This window comes from Pseudopipra pipra, chromosome 3 (genome assembly GCF_036250125.1).
Source record: "Pseudopipra pipra isolate bDixPip1 chromosome 3, bDixPip1.hap1, whole genome shotgun sequence".
Lineage (NCBI taxonomy): Eukaryota > Metazoa > Chordata > Aves > Passeriformes > Pipridae > Pseudopipra > Pseudopipra pipra.
Window position 1 is genome coordinate 40,459,190 of NC_087551.1, and position 18,564 is coordinate 40,477,753.

General features: G+C 34.7%; 1 protein-coding gene across 3 annotated transcripts in view; it reads left to right on the top strand.

The window, feature by feature from the left end:
- The window catches only part of TARBP1 (TAR (HIV-1) RNA binding protein 1), a 34,795-nt gene that overhangs the window by 13,018 nt on the left and 3,213 nt on the right, over nucleotides 1-18,564 (top strand). For all 3 annotated transcript variants that reach the window (XM_064648780.1, XM_064648782.1, XM_064648781.1), the window contains 15 exons: nucleotides 1,854-1,951; nucleotides 3,189-3,350; nucleotides 4,968-5,161; nucleotides 5,837-6,092; nucleotides 6,174-6,362; nucleotides 9,593-9,792; nucleotides 9,932-10,003; nucleotides 10,490-10,610; nucleotides 11,998-12,108; nucleotides 12,651-12,800; nucleotides 14,508-14,594; nucleotides 15,181-15,377; nucleotides 15,900-15,981; nucleotides 17,292-17,463; nucleotides 17,664-17,855. In XM_064648780.1, coding sequence (XP_064504850.1) covers nucleotides 1,854-1,951; nucleotides 3,189-3,350; nucleotides 4,968-5,161; nucleotides 5,837-6,092; nucleotides 6,174-6,362; nucleotides 9,593-9,792; nucleotides 9,932-10,003; nucleotides 10,490-10,610; nucleotides 11,998-12,108; nucleotides 12,651-12,800; nucleotides 14,508-14,594; nucleotides 15,181-15,377; nucleotides 15,900-15,981; nucleotides 17,292-17,463; nucleotides 17,664-17,855 — 2,283 coding nt within the window. The remainder of the gene's footprint in view (nucleotides 1-1,853; nucleotides 1,952-3,188; nucleotides 3,351-4,967; nucleotides 5,162-5,836; nucleotides 6,093-6,173; nucleotides 6,363-9,592; nucleotides 9,793-9,931; nucleotides 10,004-10,489; nucleotides 10,611-11,997; nucleotides 12,109-12,650; nucleotides 12,801-14,507; nucleotides 14,595-15,180; nucleotides 15,378-15,899; nucleotides 15,982-17,291; nucleotides 17,464-17,663; nucleotides 17,856-18,564) is intronic.

Below are 18,564 nucleotides of genomic sequence, written 5' to 3' on the forward strand. Positions count from 1 at the left end.
GCCTCCCTTGTGTGATAAACTTGTGTCTTTTTGTTTGTGAAATGCTATGCACATGTGGTATCCTTTGTAGCCTAGCCTTTTCTTAAAGAAAGTATCACATTTTGCAATGTTAAGCCTGAAAGCTACTTGACTGAAATCTCATAAGATTACTTTGTACCTGAAGATGAATTATTTCTACGCAAAAAAAAGAAACAACCAAACCAAAAACCCCTAAATCTATAAATATTAGGAATGGAAAACCATATTTTTCTCACATAAAATTAATTGATACGAAAGCTTTTGTTCCTTATTACAGAGTGTGGTGGTTTGAAAAACCTTTTCTCTGAGGTAGTAATGGTTTGCCCCACTGATAATACTGGACCAATCAATAGTCCACGTGCGCCCTACGGAAATGACATGCCCACAGAAACGGAAGAGAAGGTGGTGAAGATAGTTTTAGAAGGCAGGTAGCCATGATCTGAGCCAGGAGGAAGCAGGGGGCCAGTGAGCCCCTCTGGGGGCCAAGGGCCTCCAACCCCCAGCTGAGGCTACGGGAGACCCGGTATAATGTCAAAGCTGGACCGGGTCCCGTAATCAAGAGCTGGAAGAGTTTCCTTACTGTCAGCAGCAGCAGAGGACACTGAAAAGCGGCAGCGGAACAGACCTGAACAGAGACAGGATGGCTAAAAGCCAAAAAGATAGCCAGTAGCAATGAGATAAGATGAAGCTGGCTGAAAGATGCAGAGATGTTCCTGCAGGAGGGAGAGCTGGCAACAAAACAGAGGAAAACTCAACAGAGCTGGTTTGGGGTAAGACTGTATTACTTTCCCAAAACCCAGAGACTTCCTGAAGAGGGGTGGACTTCCAAACCCTTAGGGAGTCCTGAAATGCCGCAGCAGCTAGAGGGAGAGAGAAAGGAGCTGAAGAAACCCAGAGTCGTCCTGAGAGCTGAGCCAGGACAGAATGCAGAGGAGGTGGCCATGCCCTCTGCTGCTGCTGCTTCTATCATGCTTACGACCTGAGACAGAGCAGAAGAGCTTTGGTAAGACTGAACTGAAAGCTGCCTTCAATGTTCTAACCCAAGAGGAGTGAAGATCTACAAGGAAGTCCCCTGAAGGCTCGGGCTCGGGGTTGGAATTTCCACAAAGTAAGAACAAAAATCCTGACTGCCATACTTAAATCTGCTGCCGTGGAAAAAATGGAGGACACTAACCAGTGCCACAAGAAAACTGAAATGAAGGAACTGTGGCCTGAGAAGTGACAGAAAGACTTTTCTCTTTTCTTCTTGGACTTTTATTGAAGAAAAGGAGAAATTTAATTTAATGTAAATATATATGTGGGTGTAAATAAACCTTTGTAAGTATTTTCCCCTTCCCCCAATAACGAATGGTTGTGTTTTGTCTGAAAACTCTCCACATGAGGTGAAAAAGATATCAAGTCCATACCATCACTAAACCCTCTCACAGGGGCAAACTGTGGGAGAGGGGCTTGAACTTATAAATTAGATTCTTGGGAGTTTCAAACCACCACACAGAGTCAGTTCATTAATAAGATGTTTGTGCAGAGAGTTGGGAATAGGACAAAAATATGTGTGAAAAGTTGGAAAACTATAATTCGGTCTTCTGGTCTTGCATGGTTTTTGGTTCATTAATACATGATAAATCTCTGGAAAGGATGTAATCTGGTTTGATTCTTTCAGCCCTATGGCTTACACTGCTGAAGAGTGTAAAGCCGTTTTAAGGTATTCTTAGGTATTTTAATATTATTGCTGTATAACTTTGACTCTGTAACATAATTAAATCTGCATGATATAATAAAATTCTTAAGGGAATTGTATTTCTATATGCTAATACATTTTTTTTTTCACCACACAGATGGGGTATTGTTTTTTATCTGGAAATCTCTCGTGACACCTGTGGAGAGTATTCTTGAATTTGTCCTCCGACGTCTTACTACAGATGAGCTAAGCACTGTAAGTAATGATTATGAAGCATACTTTGGTGTAGTTTTGCTTGTTAATTTGGTTTACCATTGCTCCTAATTTTTATATCAAATCTTGAAGCACCTAGAAAGTCAATTTGCATAGGAATATTTCTGTTAACCTTTTTTGAGTGGGCACAGTAAAAATAAAAGTCTTGACAAGTAATCTTTACTATCTAGTCTGCATTTCTTGTTTCTTCTTAAGTCTAAAGAAATCATATAGTAAGAAATCATGAGTATTATATACTGCATTGTATCTACTTGTATAGCTGTGGACATAAGATGTTAGGAGTTTGGAAACTTTCAGTACATGGCCTGGTTATCTTCTTTGTTAACTATCTTTCACTGCTTATTGCTGTGGACAGTGTTTAAGTTTATATCCCAAAGAAACCTGTGACTTTTAAAGCAAAATGACTTAATGGTAGAAGAGGAATTTGACTTAAAACGTTAAAAATAACGTTTTGAATGTATCAAAGAACAGTGCTTTTGAGAGAGAGAGAGAGAGAGAGAGAGAGGAGGTACATGTTTCTTTAGTGGACAGTCCCAAAAATGAGTGCAATGGAAGAGTGATGTGAAAGTGGTCCAGTGTCAAAGCAAAAGTTAGAGTTGAATCAGGAGAATGACATCTAAAAGTCAGTGGAGACTTGAAGGTATATTTTATCTCAAAATTAAAGAAGGAAAAGTTCTTTATGCAGTTCCTTGATGCATGGTTTTATATCGAGGTGTTTTCTGTACGTGAAGGAATGTTGCAAAAACAGAAGGGAAATAGAAAGCCATAAAACAAGCAAGATAAAGCCATGAGATAAAATGTGGTTAGGGAAGAAGTGCAAGATGCACCATTGTGTATGTACAGGGTGCAGTGGTGTGCTGTGATCTGAAAGTTGAGTTGGATTTGAACACTGCTCCTGATACTCAGGCTAGCTCAGGTGTTTTTACATGGCCATTCCTTTGGGCCCAGGCAGGGAAGAGAACTTAGCAAATAAAAGAAGTGGGGATTTCTTTCAGAATTTCACACTGTCTTTTCTAAGGCATACTCCAGAGCCTACAAGTTGAAAAGATTCAAAATATAGTAGCCCCCCCCCAAACAAACAAACCCCCAAATTAAAGGTTTTTTGATTACAATGACTGCTGTTGTTTTTCTTCTGCTATCATTGTTAAGAATAGTTTTCTTTCTGATTTAAGTTTCCTCCTCTTACTGATTCAGATTACTGTTGTTTCCTCATTTTTAGGTTGGTGACCTAGATCGTTGTGATCTGTACTTAGCTTTGATTCCAGAGATAGTGCATTTGTGCTTGGAAGTCAGCTGGAAGAAAGTGACATCTATCAAGAATTTCATATCATCTCTGACAAATGCATCTATTTGTAATCTTCAGGAGAGAAATTCCGAAAAGGTAACTTAACATTATTGACAACAATAAATTTTAATATAAAACCAATAGGTAGTAATTAAAATATTTTTTGATGCTAATATAGTATTTAGATTATATATTAATAATTATATAGTCATACTATAAATGTAAGTTATATACCAGTATGGATTTTTATTATAAAAGTACTTTATAATGCATATTAATATTATCTATAATGTAAAATTAAGTAAGTTTGTGTGAATATGTATGTCTATATATATTCCCTGACACATATGGCTTTAGTTGGCAGTGTAATGTTAATGTAAAATATCTGTAGCTAAGATTTTCAGTAGTTTTGTTTTATTGTATTACATTATTTAGAAGTCTGTATAGCTGAAGTAAAACTTTAACTGTAATAATGGACTATGTGTACTCAAGATTTTTCCTCAAATATGAACCTGTCTTACTAATTAAGTTACTATTAAATGAAAATGCCTTTTGTATTAATGACCTGTTGAATTTCAAAGCTGGACTATACAGAGAAAAAGAAATTCCAGAATCCAGCATTGCTTTGGCTTTTTCATGTAGTTCTGTTAATGGTCTCGTAGTTCTACATGCTAGGCTAGTATATCTAAATAGTTATATTTTCAAAAGGTAAAGAAACGTTAATAACTTCTATAAAAGAAGATTTAATTTAAGATTTGTTGGGCAGTATAAACTTTGGTATTATTATGTGGTATTATTGTTTTGTTCAAGAACAGTTAATAGCACATTCAAATGTTGTAAGTATTTTATTAGCTAGGTTTTCCTTTCTAAGGAATCAAACAACAACACTTAACTTTATTTTTTTCCTTTGTTTCTGTGAATTACGTACTTATTCCAGTAATTTCCAAGTTGACATTTTCTGTTTCAAACTTAGTGTTCCCTGGGGGCCTCTACCAGCTTATTTTGAATTCAGGGGAATTACATTGTCATGATGATTTCTTCAGCTGCACATATAGTACATCTTCAGTTTAAGAAGAAAATGCTGAGTAACTACAAATGACAAAAGTCTTTTCTGTGCTCTAGACAGCCCAAAGTAGCTTGGAGATATTTAAATAACAGAAGTTTTCATACTATAAGGGAATTACATGCTTACTGACTTTTTTTCTTTAATTGATACTTTTTATTTCATGCCTCTTTGAATATATGTGTTCATCACAGAAAATAAGCATAGTATGGTTGTGACCTTTTGGGTGCTTGAAGCCAGCTAGTGTGTGGTATTCCAAATTTCAGCTATCTTGTTGCATGGGATTTCTGATTAACTGGACCCACATCTTTTTTTCTAATTGCTATCCAGCAGTATATATGAACTGTTACTTGGCAAGATAGAAGTGTTCCATCGCAGCTGAGCTAGGTGCTTACACTTAATGTGTAAGTGACCGTAATTTACAAGATTTATACTTCTGTCAGTGCTTGTAACTTGTGAATTGTTGCACTGTCCCAGCCAAGCTCTGTTAGGCACAGGTAAGAAAATAAGGAAGTAGAAGGATGCAGAGTTGCTGCCTTATGATGTCTGAGGTGATACAAATAGGATGATTATCAAATGTATCAGTACATTTGTATTGTATTAGAAGAAGTGGGTGCGTATTTGTTCACATATGATTTGGTTTTACTTAGGAGCCGAAGGTTAAAGAACAAATCAAAAAAGTAGCTAGCATGGCTTCACTTACAGCAGTATGTGAGATAATGGATCGGAAGCTGGAAGCACACCTGGAATCTCTGCCTTCAGTGGATGCTCTGAAGAAATTTATTTCCTTTTCTCAGTTCAATGAAGTATTGAAGAAGCCATCTTATATTGAAGAAAAAAGTGGGTATGTCTGTGCTAAAGCTTCAGTAATTGTCCAGAAAAACTTGTTTAATGTGACGCAGTTGTTAAGATACTGGATTTTCCTGTTCTTTCTTTGATAGCTTTTTGCCAAGGTAAAAATGAATAATTCTGTGCACTAGCTATTAACTCAGTTGCACTTTTGTCTTAACATTCAGGTTTCAGAACATTAAAGCAGGCAGAATTGATCAGACCAAAGGTCCTTTTGTTCAGTCCTCTAGTGCAATGAAGGCAGAGTTAGCTTTGGACACTGCTTACCCTTAGGCCCCCTTAAATATTTATACACTGCACAAAGCCATGGCACATACACAAGCAAGTTTAAATGGAAATTATTTACTGTTGGGGAAGGGAAACCAGAGCAAGCCAGAGGGCCAAATACTTGGGTAACAAAAAAAACATGGCCAACATATAGTAATGTTTCCACTCTCACAGATGTTTATGACTAATGAGACTGACTGAGCCCAGAATTGATTTTACTCTTTTTAAAACCATTTGTAGATTTCTTTTCCATGAACTTGTCCAGTCTCCCCTTGGATCTATATAAATCTTAGCATCTTAAAGTAGTACAGTGAGTTTGTACAATTAAGCACTTGCTGACGGAGTAAGAATGTGCAGGATAAACTAACACAATATATATTTAAGAATAATATTTTTCTTAAAGCTTATGTGAAGAAACAACATCTCAAGGATGGGGAAAAATTGCTGCACGCTATGTTCGTGACCAGTGGATTTGCCTTCGTTTCATTTTAAATTCATTTCCAACACTGGCTCAAGGGTGTGAAGAAACTTCAGAAATGTCATTATCTACAGTTGAAAGGTCAAAAAAAATTCTGCAGTCTGCATTAGAAGCCCTAACTATTCTTCCTTCAGACCAAGTTTTACCTGTGTTTGACTGCATGAAAGTCCTTGTTCCCAAGGTAAAAGATAAACCTCCGCAATATTAATAGTTTTTGGGTGTTTTCTTGTCAAATGTACCACTTTGTTCTCTTTATTTTCAGCTTCTGGACTCATCAGAATCTCTCTGCATAGAAGCCTTTGATTTGACTTGGAAAATTATATCCTCTTTGAGCAATACACAGCTAGTATTTTGGTCCAATCTAAAAGCTTTTGTTCAATTCATCTTTGATATTGAGGTTCTCGCTATTGCTGCAAGTGCAAAGGGTCAAGCATATGCCAAAATAAAAGAGGTCAGTTTTAAGAATTCTTTTTTTTTGAGAGAGAGGAACTTAAATTGTGTCCGGATCTTAAAATGTGTTTTATGTTTTATTTTCCCTTCAGCTATTGTTGTGAATTTTTTCTTTCCAAAAAGGCACAAGTTTGAGAGTATTAAGATGAAAGGTCTGAGAATTAGATTGAAGATAAACAAATATATAGTTTGTTCTTGTAACACAGAAAATGAAAAGCAGTTTCTTTGTTTTTTAGACTGTTTGCTATTTTCTGCATGCAGTAAAATTAGTTTTTAGGTCTTTTATTTTATTTTTACATAATGTCCTTCCTCTTGAGTATTTTCTTTAGGATTTGACGCCTGTACTTGTCTCAAACTACTATTATTTTAGAAAAATTATGCCTTTTGCTAATCGTTTGGTCTTTATGAAAATGCTGTCTTAAATAAAAAGTTAGAATAGTTCAAAACTTTCGTGGCTTCTATTGAATAAGCCATCTTTACTTCCTTAAAAATGTCTTTAAATCCTTTTTTTTGGTGATGGTCCAGGTGTAGAAAACATAAAAACCACAGTCACATTAGAGTCAAATTTAATACTGCGTGGTAGAGCTGCTTCCATAGCTGAGAAGGGGAAAAATATAATTTTTACTCTTCTTTCGTAAGGTGTTTGCAACTGCCAGTACTCAAAAAGTACTTGCATATGTCACGGTGTTCTTTTTTGATTTTTAAGTCACTAAAACTGTATTTAGTACTGGGATGTTGGTTCATCTTGGCTTTATACACTGGAAAGTTGTTTATTTTCTTTTTTAAGTAATCTTTACGGGGGGGGTGCGTGGCGTTATTGGTTCCCCTCCCACCCCCCATGTTTCAATTAAACATTTGTGCAGAACAGTCCACAATGACTGCAGGACTTTTACTAGAACATTATGAATTAGCTACCAATATATATGTATGCTTAGACTTACTGTCTCATGCGCTGCTTTGAACTTAGCACAAAAATCACATTAGGAGGGGTTGCAGTGTTGCTTTCAAGTCACCATAAGTAGGTCTGTTCTGGTGTCATGCTTGTAACTGTAAGTAATAGCAAATGTCTTAACTTTACAGAACAATGGAAACTTCCTAGCTATTTAAAATTGCTGTGATATCCTCATATTAACCTTAATTATCTTAAAATATAGTGCCATTTATTTTGTTTTTGTTCTTTTTGAAAACATGCTTCAAATGAATGTTACTGTTATGTATTTTAAATGGTAGAGAACACTTTCCATTTGTAGCCTTTATGTGGACCCAAGCCAAAATAAGATACACACGTGAAGATGGTAAAATATCTTTTCCATTCTAGAAATGTATTGGCTCTTTCTTTTAATGAGTATCTGTAACAGCTAATTGTATGCTCGGTATTCTAGTAACTGATGAGCTATAGTTAGGTTTTTTTTCTTCAACTTAAAACTTGTTTAAGTTCTTAGAATTACTGTCTTAACTTCAGCATTAGTATTTCAACCATTATATAAGGTGTATTTTGCCAATGTTGAGAGTCTTGAGTCTGTGTGACAGCTATCCCATTGTCTGCAGTGGGACATACCATGACAGCAGGCATCAAGGAGCTAATGAAGGTCTCGTATACTCAACAAAGGGCATCTGGTCGAGCCACCTTCTGCCCCTTCATAAGAAAATGAAGATAAAGTTCCCAAGCAAGTGCCTACTTATGTATATTCTTATCCCAGTCATCGGCAGTCTCTGGTGCCACTGACCCCTTTGTGTGATGGCTATATAGCTGTAGCTAAAGAGAGATGGAAAATGGAACTGCCTGATACTGATTTGTCACAAAAGCATAATTTTAATTTTGTCTACCACAGTGCACTCTGTCTTTTTAATAGTTAGAAGGGGTGGAACAAAGGGGTATTTCTGAGTCAAAAAAATGGAATAGTGCTATGGTAAAATCTAGAAGAGTTTCCTCAGAGGTCCTAGAGCACTCCGTTCTTAAGCTTCATTTCTTCTGCTGTGCTCTTCCTTTTATTTTGTGATTATTCAAATGTTAATTGTGCTAGAACTTAAATACCTTAAATTCTTTTTGTGTGTGCTGAACTTCTACTGTGTTAATGAAGCAATTGAAAAAATTTCTGGATTGCGAAATGCATAGTAAATGTCATACTGCTTCCCTACAGGTGAAACACAATAGTTCAATTTTGGAATTACTAGTAAAGTTACAATGCCTGTCTTTGCACTAGAAAAAAAGTTTGAATTCTTGATAAAAAACCCACATGCTTCTAGGGTAGCGTTTTCTTTCCAGAAAGTGTTTCTTCAGAGTGTATTCCAGTAGTTCAGTTTTAAGCTCTTCATGAACTTCTTGGTGCTTTAGTCCTTAGCAATTCAGAACAACTTTCTCTACAAAACCAGCATTACTGTCAAAGAAGTGTTGCATTATCAAAAATATCATTTCACTGCAGGAAAGCAAAGCAGCTCTGTCTTATAAGAGCTGTCATATGTTTTGGAAAACCTTTTTCATGGACAGCTTACTGACATCTAATAGGAATTTATAAAAATGCATACCTATTCATTCTAAATCTCCCTGTCCTTTTGCAAATGCTTGCAATTTCTTAGAAAAAAATTTACTTTGCAACTAAAGTTTACTCTTGCACTTAGCCTAATGAAGTCAGTAGGAATGAAAAATTTTGGGACTGTTGTTTTTTGTTTTATTTTTCTCCTTTTTGGAGACGTTCTAAATAGCAGTTTCAAATATCTTAAATATGCCCTCCTTAAAAACAAAAAATAAATGGTGCAAAGACATTTTTCCACTTTAACTCAAATACAGACTTTAACTTCAACATGAATGTAATCCTCATTAAAGAAGAGAATTAGTGATATGACTGCCATGTAAGAAATTTTGTTTAATGTTTAATTTTTTTTTTTTTTATAAATTGGTAAGGATTGATTAAAAACACCAGGGTTGTGCTCATGAAGTAAGCCCTGGTGCATTTGTTCCACTTTGTAGGAGATTTGTGGAAAGCATCCGGTGTTACATCTGTTTAAGCAAAGATCAGTTGTCTTTTGTTAACATAAGCATGTACTGAGCCAATTGTTGCCCATTTGCCTGCCCTTATAAATTGTAAAGAAATTGAAGACAGCATTAACCTGAGCAGAGATAGGATGCAAAAGATCATCAGACCTACTAAAATAGACATCACTGCAGTATTATTCTAATAAGTTCGGCACTTCTGAAAACTAGTTTTTGAATCTTTTATTTCTTCTTTTCAGATAATTTTCAAGCTCATAGATCTGTCCACTACAAAGACTGGAGTCTTCAATGTAGTCCTTAGTCATTGTTGTCAATCTTGGATATTTCCTAGTGTTGATGAGAGAAGTGCCTTGACAAATGCTTTCCTAAATGCTGGAAATTATTGTGAACTTATCACTGAGGCTTGTGTCTTTGGAACTGTATTTAGGAGAGATCAAAGGTATAAAAAAATCTTTGTGATTATATTTGTTATAATTTTGTGTTCTTTGTTTTCTTTTAAACTTTGAAATAAGTATTAAAAACAGGTTTTGTATGCTATTCTGTTAATTTTGTTGCTTTGTCTTCTTTTATCTGTGAAGACTTATTCAGGACGTGCATGCCTTCGTAGAAAATCTTGGAGAAAAATGTGCAGCAAACATTGTTACAGAAAGGTAATGACTTTGAGGATATGTATTACAGTATTTGGTGTGAATTGTGTCTTCGTCATGATTAATGCTATGATAGGAAAGATGCTGGTTTTGAATTCAGCTTCTTATCATAGAATATCTCAAGTTGGAAGGGACCCATAAGGAGTATATTCATGACCTTTGACCAAGTTGTTAAAAGACTGCAATTTACAGGCACAAAACTTCAAAAACTTTTTGATATACCTATTTCTGTGGAGAATTGTTTTAAACACCTAGATGCTAGTAAAGACCTCAAGATAGAAGCAGGGGCAGGTTATCTGGAACTCACTAGTTTTCTTCATCAGCAATGATGAACAGACTTTAAAATTCTGGTTCTAGGTATATGCATATTGTCTCACTGCAGACAACTCGATGGCTGTATGTTGAAGTTAATGTGCTTTTTTATAATTTAAGAATTATCTTTGTCTGAACAAGTAGAGTGATTTTTATTTTTTTATTAATATTTTACAGCACAAATCGAGATGATCACTACGTTCGGGTTTGTGCTATTAAATTTCTGTGCTTGTTGGATGGATCAAATATGTTGCATAAGACGTTTATGGAAGACATTTTCATCAAACTACTTGATAAAGTAAAATTAATTTCTCTTTATATGTAAATGTAATGTTAGTACAATCACTAGAATGCAAAATATTTAAAATTGCCAGGATGTATTTATGGTTGTTTGTCTAGCCTCTCTATAGATTTGCCCAGTAATACACTTTTTTTTGGTTATGAAGAAGTTAATTTGGCCAAACCAAAATAGTAAAAATTGCCTTTGGGGTTTATTTCTCTCTTTTTAGTGGATTTCATGGCTTCCTGGAACATTACCCAAATTGTAACCATTCTTCCATTAAGAATCTTCTTTCAGGCTGCATTCTGAAGCACTGCATTTCACTTTAACGATTGCAGACTACCTTTTGAATTGAGAGAACTTTGTCTCCTTAGAATACCTTTATAAATAGAAATAATGGAGAAGATTGGGGTCTGATTTTCTTTTACGTCATAGCTGCTTACGCATTGACAGTAGTCTAAAGTCGGTGGTAAATTACTGCAGCTGCTATTAGAACATCTAATACAATACATTGTGGTACTATTGAATTCTGCTTCTGTCTGAAGAAAAGGAATGAGTTGGTCCATCATTCTTCTCAATTAAGTACTGGAGAAAAGCAGATAGTATTTGTATTGTGAGATTGATCAAGCAGGAAAAGTGAACTTTAGAAGTGACTGCCTTACTTTCTTAAATATGAAGTTTAAACATGAACAAGTAAGTGTATTTGCATTTTAATATTAATTAGAACTTGAATCACTACATTATTTTCTTTTTAAGAAGTTAAGGAAATAGTTTGGGCTGTCATGTATTTTGAAGGGCAAAACAGAGCATGGAGGGAAAGAATCTAAGCTATATGAGAACATGAATTTCAAATATTTTAAAAGCTCCATCTTATCTATTTTCTTTCACTTAAAACATCTTATTGCAGAATATCAATTTCAGTCTCAAAACTAGAGCTATAGTTACAAACTGATCTAACTGATAGCATGACTAATTAAATGTAGACTCTAAAGTAGAAGTATTTTCATTTATATACTCATCTCTTCACTTAGGATCTTTAGTTCTTACATAACTATATGACAACTTGAGTCTTCAAGCTGCATTTATGTAGTACTATTTTAATTGTTCTTACACAGTAAGTGCTATAAATTCTTCAACTTTCTAATGTTTCAAGAGCTTTAAAATTAACATTTTCTATGCTCTTAAGTAAAAATAGTAATTGGAATTGTGTATGTTTTTCAGCTTTCTGAACTTCTGAGAATTTTCTGAAAAGCTTCAGAATTTTTCTTAATAACTTAAATTAATATATTTTCCTAACTTTACGTTTAATGTTGATACTAGCTGGGCAGTAGATGCAGTAAAGTGTATTTCCATGTATTCAATTTTAAAGGAAGAATAGGTAATAAACTTTTTAATTTGCTTTTAGGATGAATTGGTATCCAGATCTAGAACACGCTATTATGCAAACTCTTTACAGCATAGAATTAAAAACCGGGTATGGCAGACACTCTTAGTTCTTCTTCCAAAGCTTAACCAGGTATTGCCCTTCACTATGAATTATTAAATAAATAAATAAATACTTACTTTCAAGAATAATTTAGTGTCATGCAAACTGCGTATGTTAAATTACAGCAGGGTATAAAAGTCATGTAATCTCTGGCTGATGTAGAAGTTTTGTGTAGTTTCATTCTTTCAGTCTGAAGTCCTGGATTTCTGATACATTTCTAGAGGACACTGAAAACTGATTCTTGGATTTGTGAATTTTAGGAGGCTGGATTGTTCCTGTTAAAGCTAGCTAAAACTTTGTATTGATTATCTGATTGAAAGTTTTTCATTTAGTAAAAATGTTGCTACTTTATGAACAGTCAAGAAATTGAGAAATGTTACTTTCATCAAATGCTGGTATAGTAAAGTATATCAAAATATAGTAAAGAAACTATATTCTAAAATGTTTTCATTTGTGTATTAAAAATGTCTAACATTATTATATAGCTGAGAATGTTCTTTTATTTAGAAGTTTTTTTATTCTTGGAAATAACTTTAACAATATACTAAGTGATTATCTGATTGTTTTCTCAGAATTTTTTGTGTGGAACCCTTGACAAAGTTTTTCAGGCTGGATTCAGTAATAATCAGGCATCTGTGAAATACTTCATAGAATGGATTGTTATCTTGAGTCTACACAAATACCCCCAATTCCTTAATAAATTCTGGGATTGCTTTTGCTATGTAAGTAAGAACTTTGGCATTCACTTGAAGAGTAATTTGAACAAAGAGGGTATAGTTTGTCTTCCCACACCTTATTTTCTGTGCATTCCAATCTTCCTTTAGAAGAAGTGGGTTGTTGAGCAGATCAATTTAACTTGGAAGTGATCTGAGCTATAATCTGAGACATTTAGAAATTTGTGATGTATAAGTGGCTGAAAAAATGTGAATTCTACCAGTTGAGAGATTTCCTTTTACAAGGAGAGTAGAGCTGCCATAGTGAGTCAGAGTAGTTGATGTAAGAGCTATCAGGAACACATGGATGCCCTAGATTCTGAGTCTGGGAAGGTACTGCGAAGTCACTTGTGGTTTCCACAGCCAGCTTTTATCTTCTGCATCCTCTTTGTTAGCGGGAGTGTGACTTGCATAGCACGCATTCAATTTGCAGCTTTTAATATGGACTTGTCTCACAGTGGAATTCTGTAATGTGGTTCCAAAACTGGAGGCAGGGTTTGAATGATGGTAACTAAAAGCTGTAAAAGGGTTGACTGAGGAGAGCTGACTTACTAGCAGTTAATTTTTGTGTCTTGGATTCTTCTCTAAGTAATTATCCATAAGGATTGACCTGCAGAAATAGTAATTGTCTGTATTGATATCCTTGAATTTGTTAGCATTATATATTTGGGCTGAGAAAAAAATGTATGTCCTTGAAAATCTCTTCCAGTGTGTGGGAAGATGTTATTTGTGATGGTGCCTCTACTGAAGCATTAACTCTTATGAGTTAAATGTAGATGTTTTCTTGCTTATCAAATAGCCTAGTTGCTACTGTAGTTTTTCTAAAAACCAGACAATAGGACAAGAATTAAGCTTACATTAAAAATATTGGAAAATTGTATGTACGTGTGTGTGTGTGTGTGTGTGTATATATGTATGTATATATATGTATATATATGTATGTTTTCTGCCCCAAAAGGTCAGATTTTTAATAGTGCTCTCTTTTTTTAATACAGGTTTTTAATACTGAGACAACTTTGTTTATTAGTGATGTGGGCTGTTACGATTTATACTTTTTTTAAAGTGCATAAAGATGCCTTGTCATTCCATCTAAACTGACAAAAAGTGCTGTAAGGGATGTAACCTTTTCCTATTTCAGAGTTCTTTCCAAGAGCTCAGGCAGTTGGAATTACTGTCATTTCAGTAGATGATAATCTGTTGATCAAAGTGATCTCATGCTGATAACAAGTGTACTAAATACAGTGGGCCCATTCAAACAATCAGAGCAAGCAGAAAACATGTAGATTTATGAAAAAGAAATACAGATTGTATTTTCAGAGGCTATCCTTGTATTGGGGAATATAGTTAGTGCAGGTAGTGTGCAGCTGTAGTGCAGGTTGAGCTCTAGGAAGCAGGAGTCCCAGGCAAGAGTCCATGAACTGGTGACAACCCTTCGCATTCCTGGGGGAATACAGTGAACTTGAGTTGAATTTTAGCTCATTTGTACCACTGTGTACTTTATTCTGATTGATGTGTTAGTAAAAAACAAATAATGTGTTATGAAAAATGAAATCTTAATAATATCAACTTTGTATTTTAGTAAATTTTGCTGTGGGAACATGCAGATTTTTTAGTAGCGTTGATATTATTGCATGCATGGAACATGCTGTGAAAACTTAAAAGGTATAAAAACATCTTATGTATGCATATTTCTCATTACACTCCCTTTTGCTTTAGGATGAAGAAAAGCTTAAAACAAGCATCTGCACGTTTTTATCAGTGTTATCCCACTTTGACATCATTCTTCAAAATGCCTCAGAGAAGGTAAATTTGACTAGAAATGTTCATTGTTTATTCACTTGCAGAGTATACAGAGTTCTGAAATGAAAACCATTTCTGCAATCTATTTTTAAGACCTTTCTAATACCTACTTCATAGTAAGGTATCCTTTGATATGGAAAACCCTTAACTCTTCCTGTTACCTCTGTAAAAGATTGTGCTTATGAAAATTAGCTAAATGGCAGATGTTCTGGATATATAGGGCCTGATTACCTGTGAAATGTTCTAGAATAGCTGCTCCAGTTTTAACTAAAGATGTGGATCCACCTGGGTTTTCCTTGCTGCTTTTAATCAGAAGTAAATAGAGGTTTCCTTGTATGCACAGTAGTAATTTTTAAAACAAATGAATACATTTTCAAAAAACAAGTGAGGCTGTACATCTCTGTCCTAGTGAGAAGAAAGGAAGGAAATGAGGATCATGTTTTGAAGCCTGTTATTCACATATATGTACTGTTACTAAAAGGCAGTTTTTTGAAGAAGCATTTTATTGGCCACTCATAGCTTTTCTGCTTCTGAACAGTATGTTAAGACTTAACATAAATAGGAGAAATTTCTTTATCTTTTTTCTTAGAGGCCAGCTTTGAAGAAAGCTCTCATAGTTGTTCTACAGTGGTGTTTCAACCATAATTTCAGTGTTCGACTTTATGCATTAGTTGCCCTTAAAAAAATCTGGGATATGTGCAGAATGCTGCATGTAGAAGAATTTGAAGCTCTGACACCAGTTATTGAATCCAGCCTTCAGCAAGTGGAAAACATGCATGGCACAGGGTTAGTAACATTCTTCTGACTTACAGTTTAACTTCCTTTTTCTGAACCATTTGCAGCAAGTCTAATTTTCTAAAATGGCATTTGATAATTTTTGTGGGGGTTTATGTGTTTTTTTAACTCTGTTTAAAAAGAAATTGGCGTGGGAAGACATGTAACAGAAAAAAGCAGAGAGAGGAGTCTGCTTTTTTGTTTGCTGACAGCTAAAAGCTGACACTGAACCATAGGCTAATATCCAGCTTCCTTCAGAGACCTAGATGGGATACTTCTTTTTGCCAAACTTGCATCTTTTGATAATACAGTTTGGAGATGTGTTATGGACCTTTTTTGAAACATAAATAAAAGTTATTTCCTGAGTGCTGTTGTTTTTTTTTTTAATAGGCGTTTACTTAATTATTTTCTTTCTCATACAATATGTAGTATATAAACCAGGTTGTCTTATTCCCATCTGACAATTTGAAACAAACAAAAAAATCCACTATCTTGCCTTTTTTGTGTATCTTACACTACTTTCTGCAATTGCAGGAATGCTAGAAGGAACTGGCAGCGAATTCAAGATCATTTCTTCTTCGCAACATTTCATCCACTTGAGGATTACAGTCTAGAGGCAAGTCTGAGACCATGTTATTTGTGTTTTACAACTGTATTTTTATTTTTCTTGGTATTTTCTAATGTGAGATGAAATGATCAACTGTTATTCATTTAAAACTCTGAAAAATTACTTTGCTTAAATTGTGATGGATTTTAGACTAAGACTGCAGCTTAATTTTCTTCTTACTGTTGTGATAAAAACCTAGGTCAGTTAAGAGGTATGTGTGATGCATGTGCCCATCTGTGGGGGTTTAATAGGGTTTTTGTGACTGGAAAAGGTGATTCTAATAACTGAAGAGCATCTACTTAATTGCGTGTAGTTTGTTAGGATTTTTGAGACATCTGTTCTTAGAAGTAACTTGAGGTTGCCTAATTAAATTGTTGCTTGATGTGAACAGGATACATATATATAACTTTCAGAGCATCTTTTTCAGATATTTGTTTTGTTATAGCTTAAATAAATGACAGAGGAGTAAACACTGAGGAAGAAAGGCAAAAATAATAGTGCAGATAAATGAGATAGAAGAAGTAAGCTGAAAATACAAGCTAAACATGGATATGAACAGGGATGTATGTTCCGGCACAAACAGTGCCATCTTTGAGAGAAGGAGTTTTTCCTGTTTTTAACTGATATTTTTGTGAACACAAATATGCTAGATAGTGGAAAGTGAAAATCCTGAACAAGAGGGTTAAAAAAACCAAAGTAAGGCTAGTATTTGTGGAGTATTTAAATGTATTCAGGGTGCCTCTTCATCTTGAAGGGTGCATTGGGATAAACAAAAAGTCTGGGTTTTAAACTCTTATTCAGTCTTTCCCTCAGGGCATGTGTTTGTTTCTCCTTGATAAATTGTGATTAGCTGTTTTGGTAGTGCTGAGTTGGATTTTACCACTAGATTTTAATGCTTTCTACTTTATTCCTTTTGACATTAAATCAATCTGCGTTCTTTACTAGAAATTTGTGAGAGTATTTGAAAACTCCTTAGTGTTACACATACAAGATTTTCACAAGACCTTTGTGCTGAGAAGCAGAGTGTTAGTTCTTTTGTATTCTAGAATTGCAGAACAGTAATCAATCTAGATCCTTAGAAAAGGTCTAGTTAGAGAGAGAATGAGACTAGATTTATGAAAGTTTGGGATAGCACTATATGTAAAGTTATGAATATAGAGAGATATATTAGCAAACTGTGTCAAGTACCAAGAAGAACAAGTATTAAAAGCATAGAAGGCTAGATAAAAGACATGTGCAATAAAACTACCAGAGAATAATTAATTATCTGGGTTTGCTTGCTTTAGTGGTGCTCTGCTAATAACACTGTTCCATTGCAGACAATATTTTACACTCTTCCCCGCCTTGCGGAACTTGCTGAAGATGAATGGATCTCACTCTCTAAATTTGACAGATTCACTGATATTCCTTTGCCACCAGGATTTCAGTGGTATCATTCTCGAACAAAACTTCGTGATCTGAAACCAAGTGACTGGTCTCAGCAAGACATGGGTAAAATATAGCTAATCTATATTAAATTTAATTGTTTGTATGTAGTAGCTGTATATATCTGTAATCAATCTGATCTGGTTTTGAGAGTCATCTACTTTCTACAGTATTTAGATTTATCTTTACTTAAGTAATCTTCCTTACTGAAGCACTAGTTTCACTAGTGCTTGCATATCCATATGAATACAACTTTTTTTTTATAGGTTCACATTCAGCTGAAACAGATAGCCAGACAGAATGGACTGATGTTCAGAAAAAGATTATACCCTGGAAAAACAGTACTCCTACTTTAGACTTGGAAATGGCATTTCAGGATCGTGCTGCTAAACTTGGTAAATCAAACAGCAGATTGATCGTGGTGGCTTCACTTATTGATAAACCTACCAATTTAGGAGGTAAGGTTGACTTCACATTTTTAAACTTTTATTTTAGACCTTAGAGCCCACTTAAATAATAGAAATTAATTTCATTTTATGTTGTTAATTAGAAAATTTTTTAAGTACTGCTCAGAAAAATAGATCATTATCCTGAGAAAAGAAATACTACCTTCTTCAGACTGGGGGTCTTCTATAGTTACATTTTAAGGCAAAAAAAGAAGTATCTACACATAACATGCATTAATTAAGTGGAACTTTGCTGTAAATCATGCTCAGTTTCTTACTGAATTTATATTCTTTGTTACAGTTGAGTTTTTCAACTATGGTTAAAGGAAATATGTTTTTTCTTTAACAAGTAAAACAAATCTTGTAGACTTACTAGATTCTCATGACTGTTGGTCATTAAAGTCCTCTTTCCTGATTAAGAACTCCTTCACGATGTCATGTCAGTTGTGATATAATAAATCCTGCAACTACTTTACTGCCATTGTGTTTGATGTTGTTAGTTAGAACAGCACTGAGGCTGTTCATGAAAAGTAAGCCCACAAGCTGGTGCTGTCTGCATTGTAATGCTGTCATGTGTCATCCTCTCAAGCCTTTCATTTAGCAGCTACTGGTTTTAAAGCTTAAGCTTGTGTCTATATATGTCTAACCATCCATCCTTGCTAAGGCTTAGACACTAGCCCCTTATTTTGTGTAATTAGTATCGTAAAAGCATGTTGTCAGA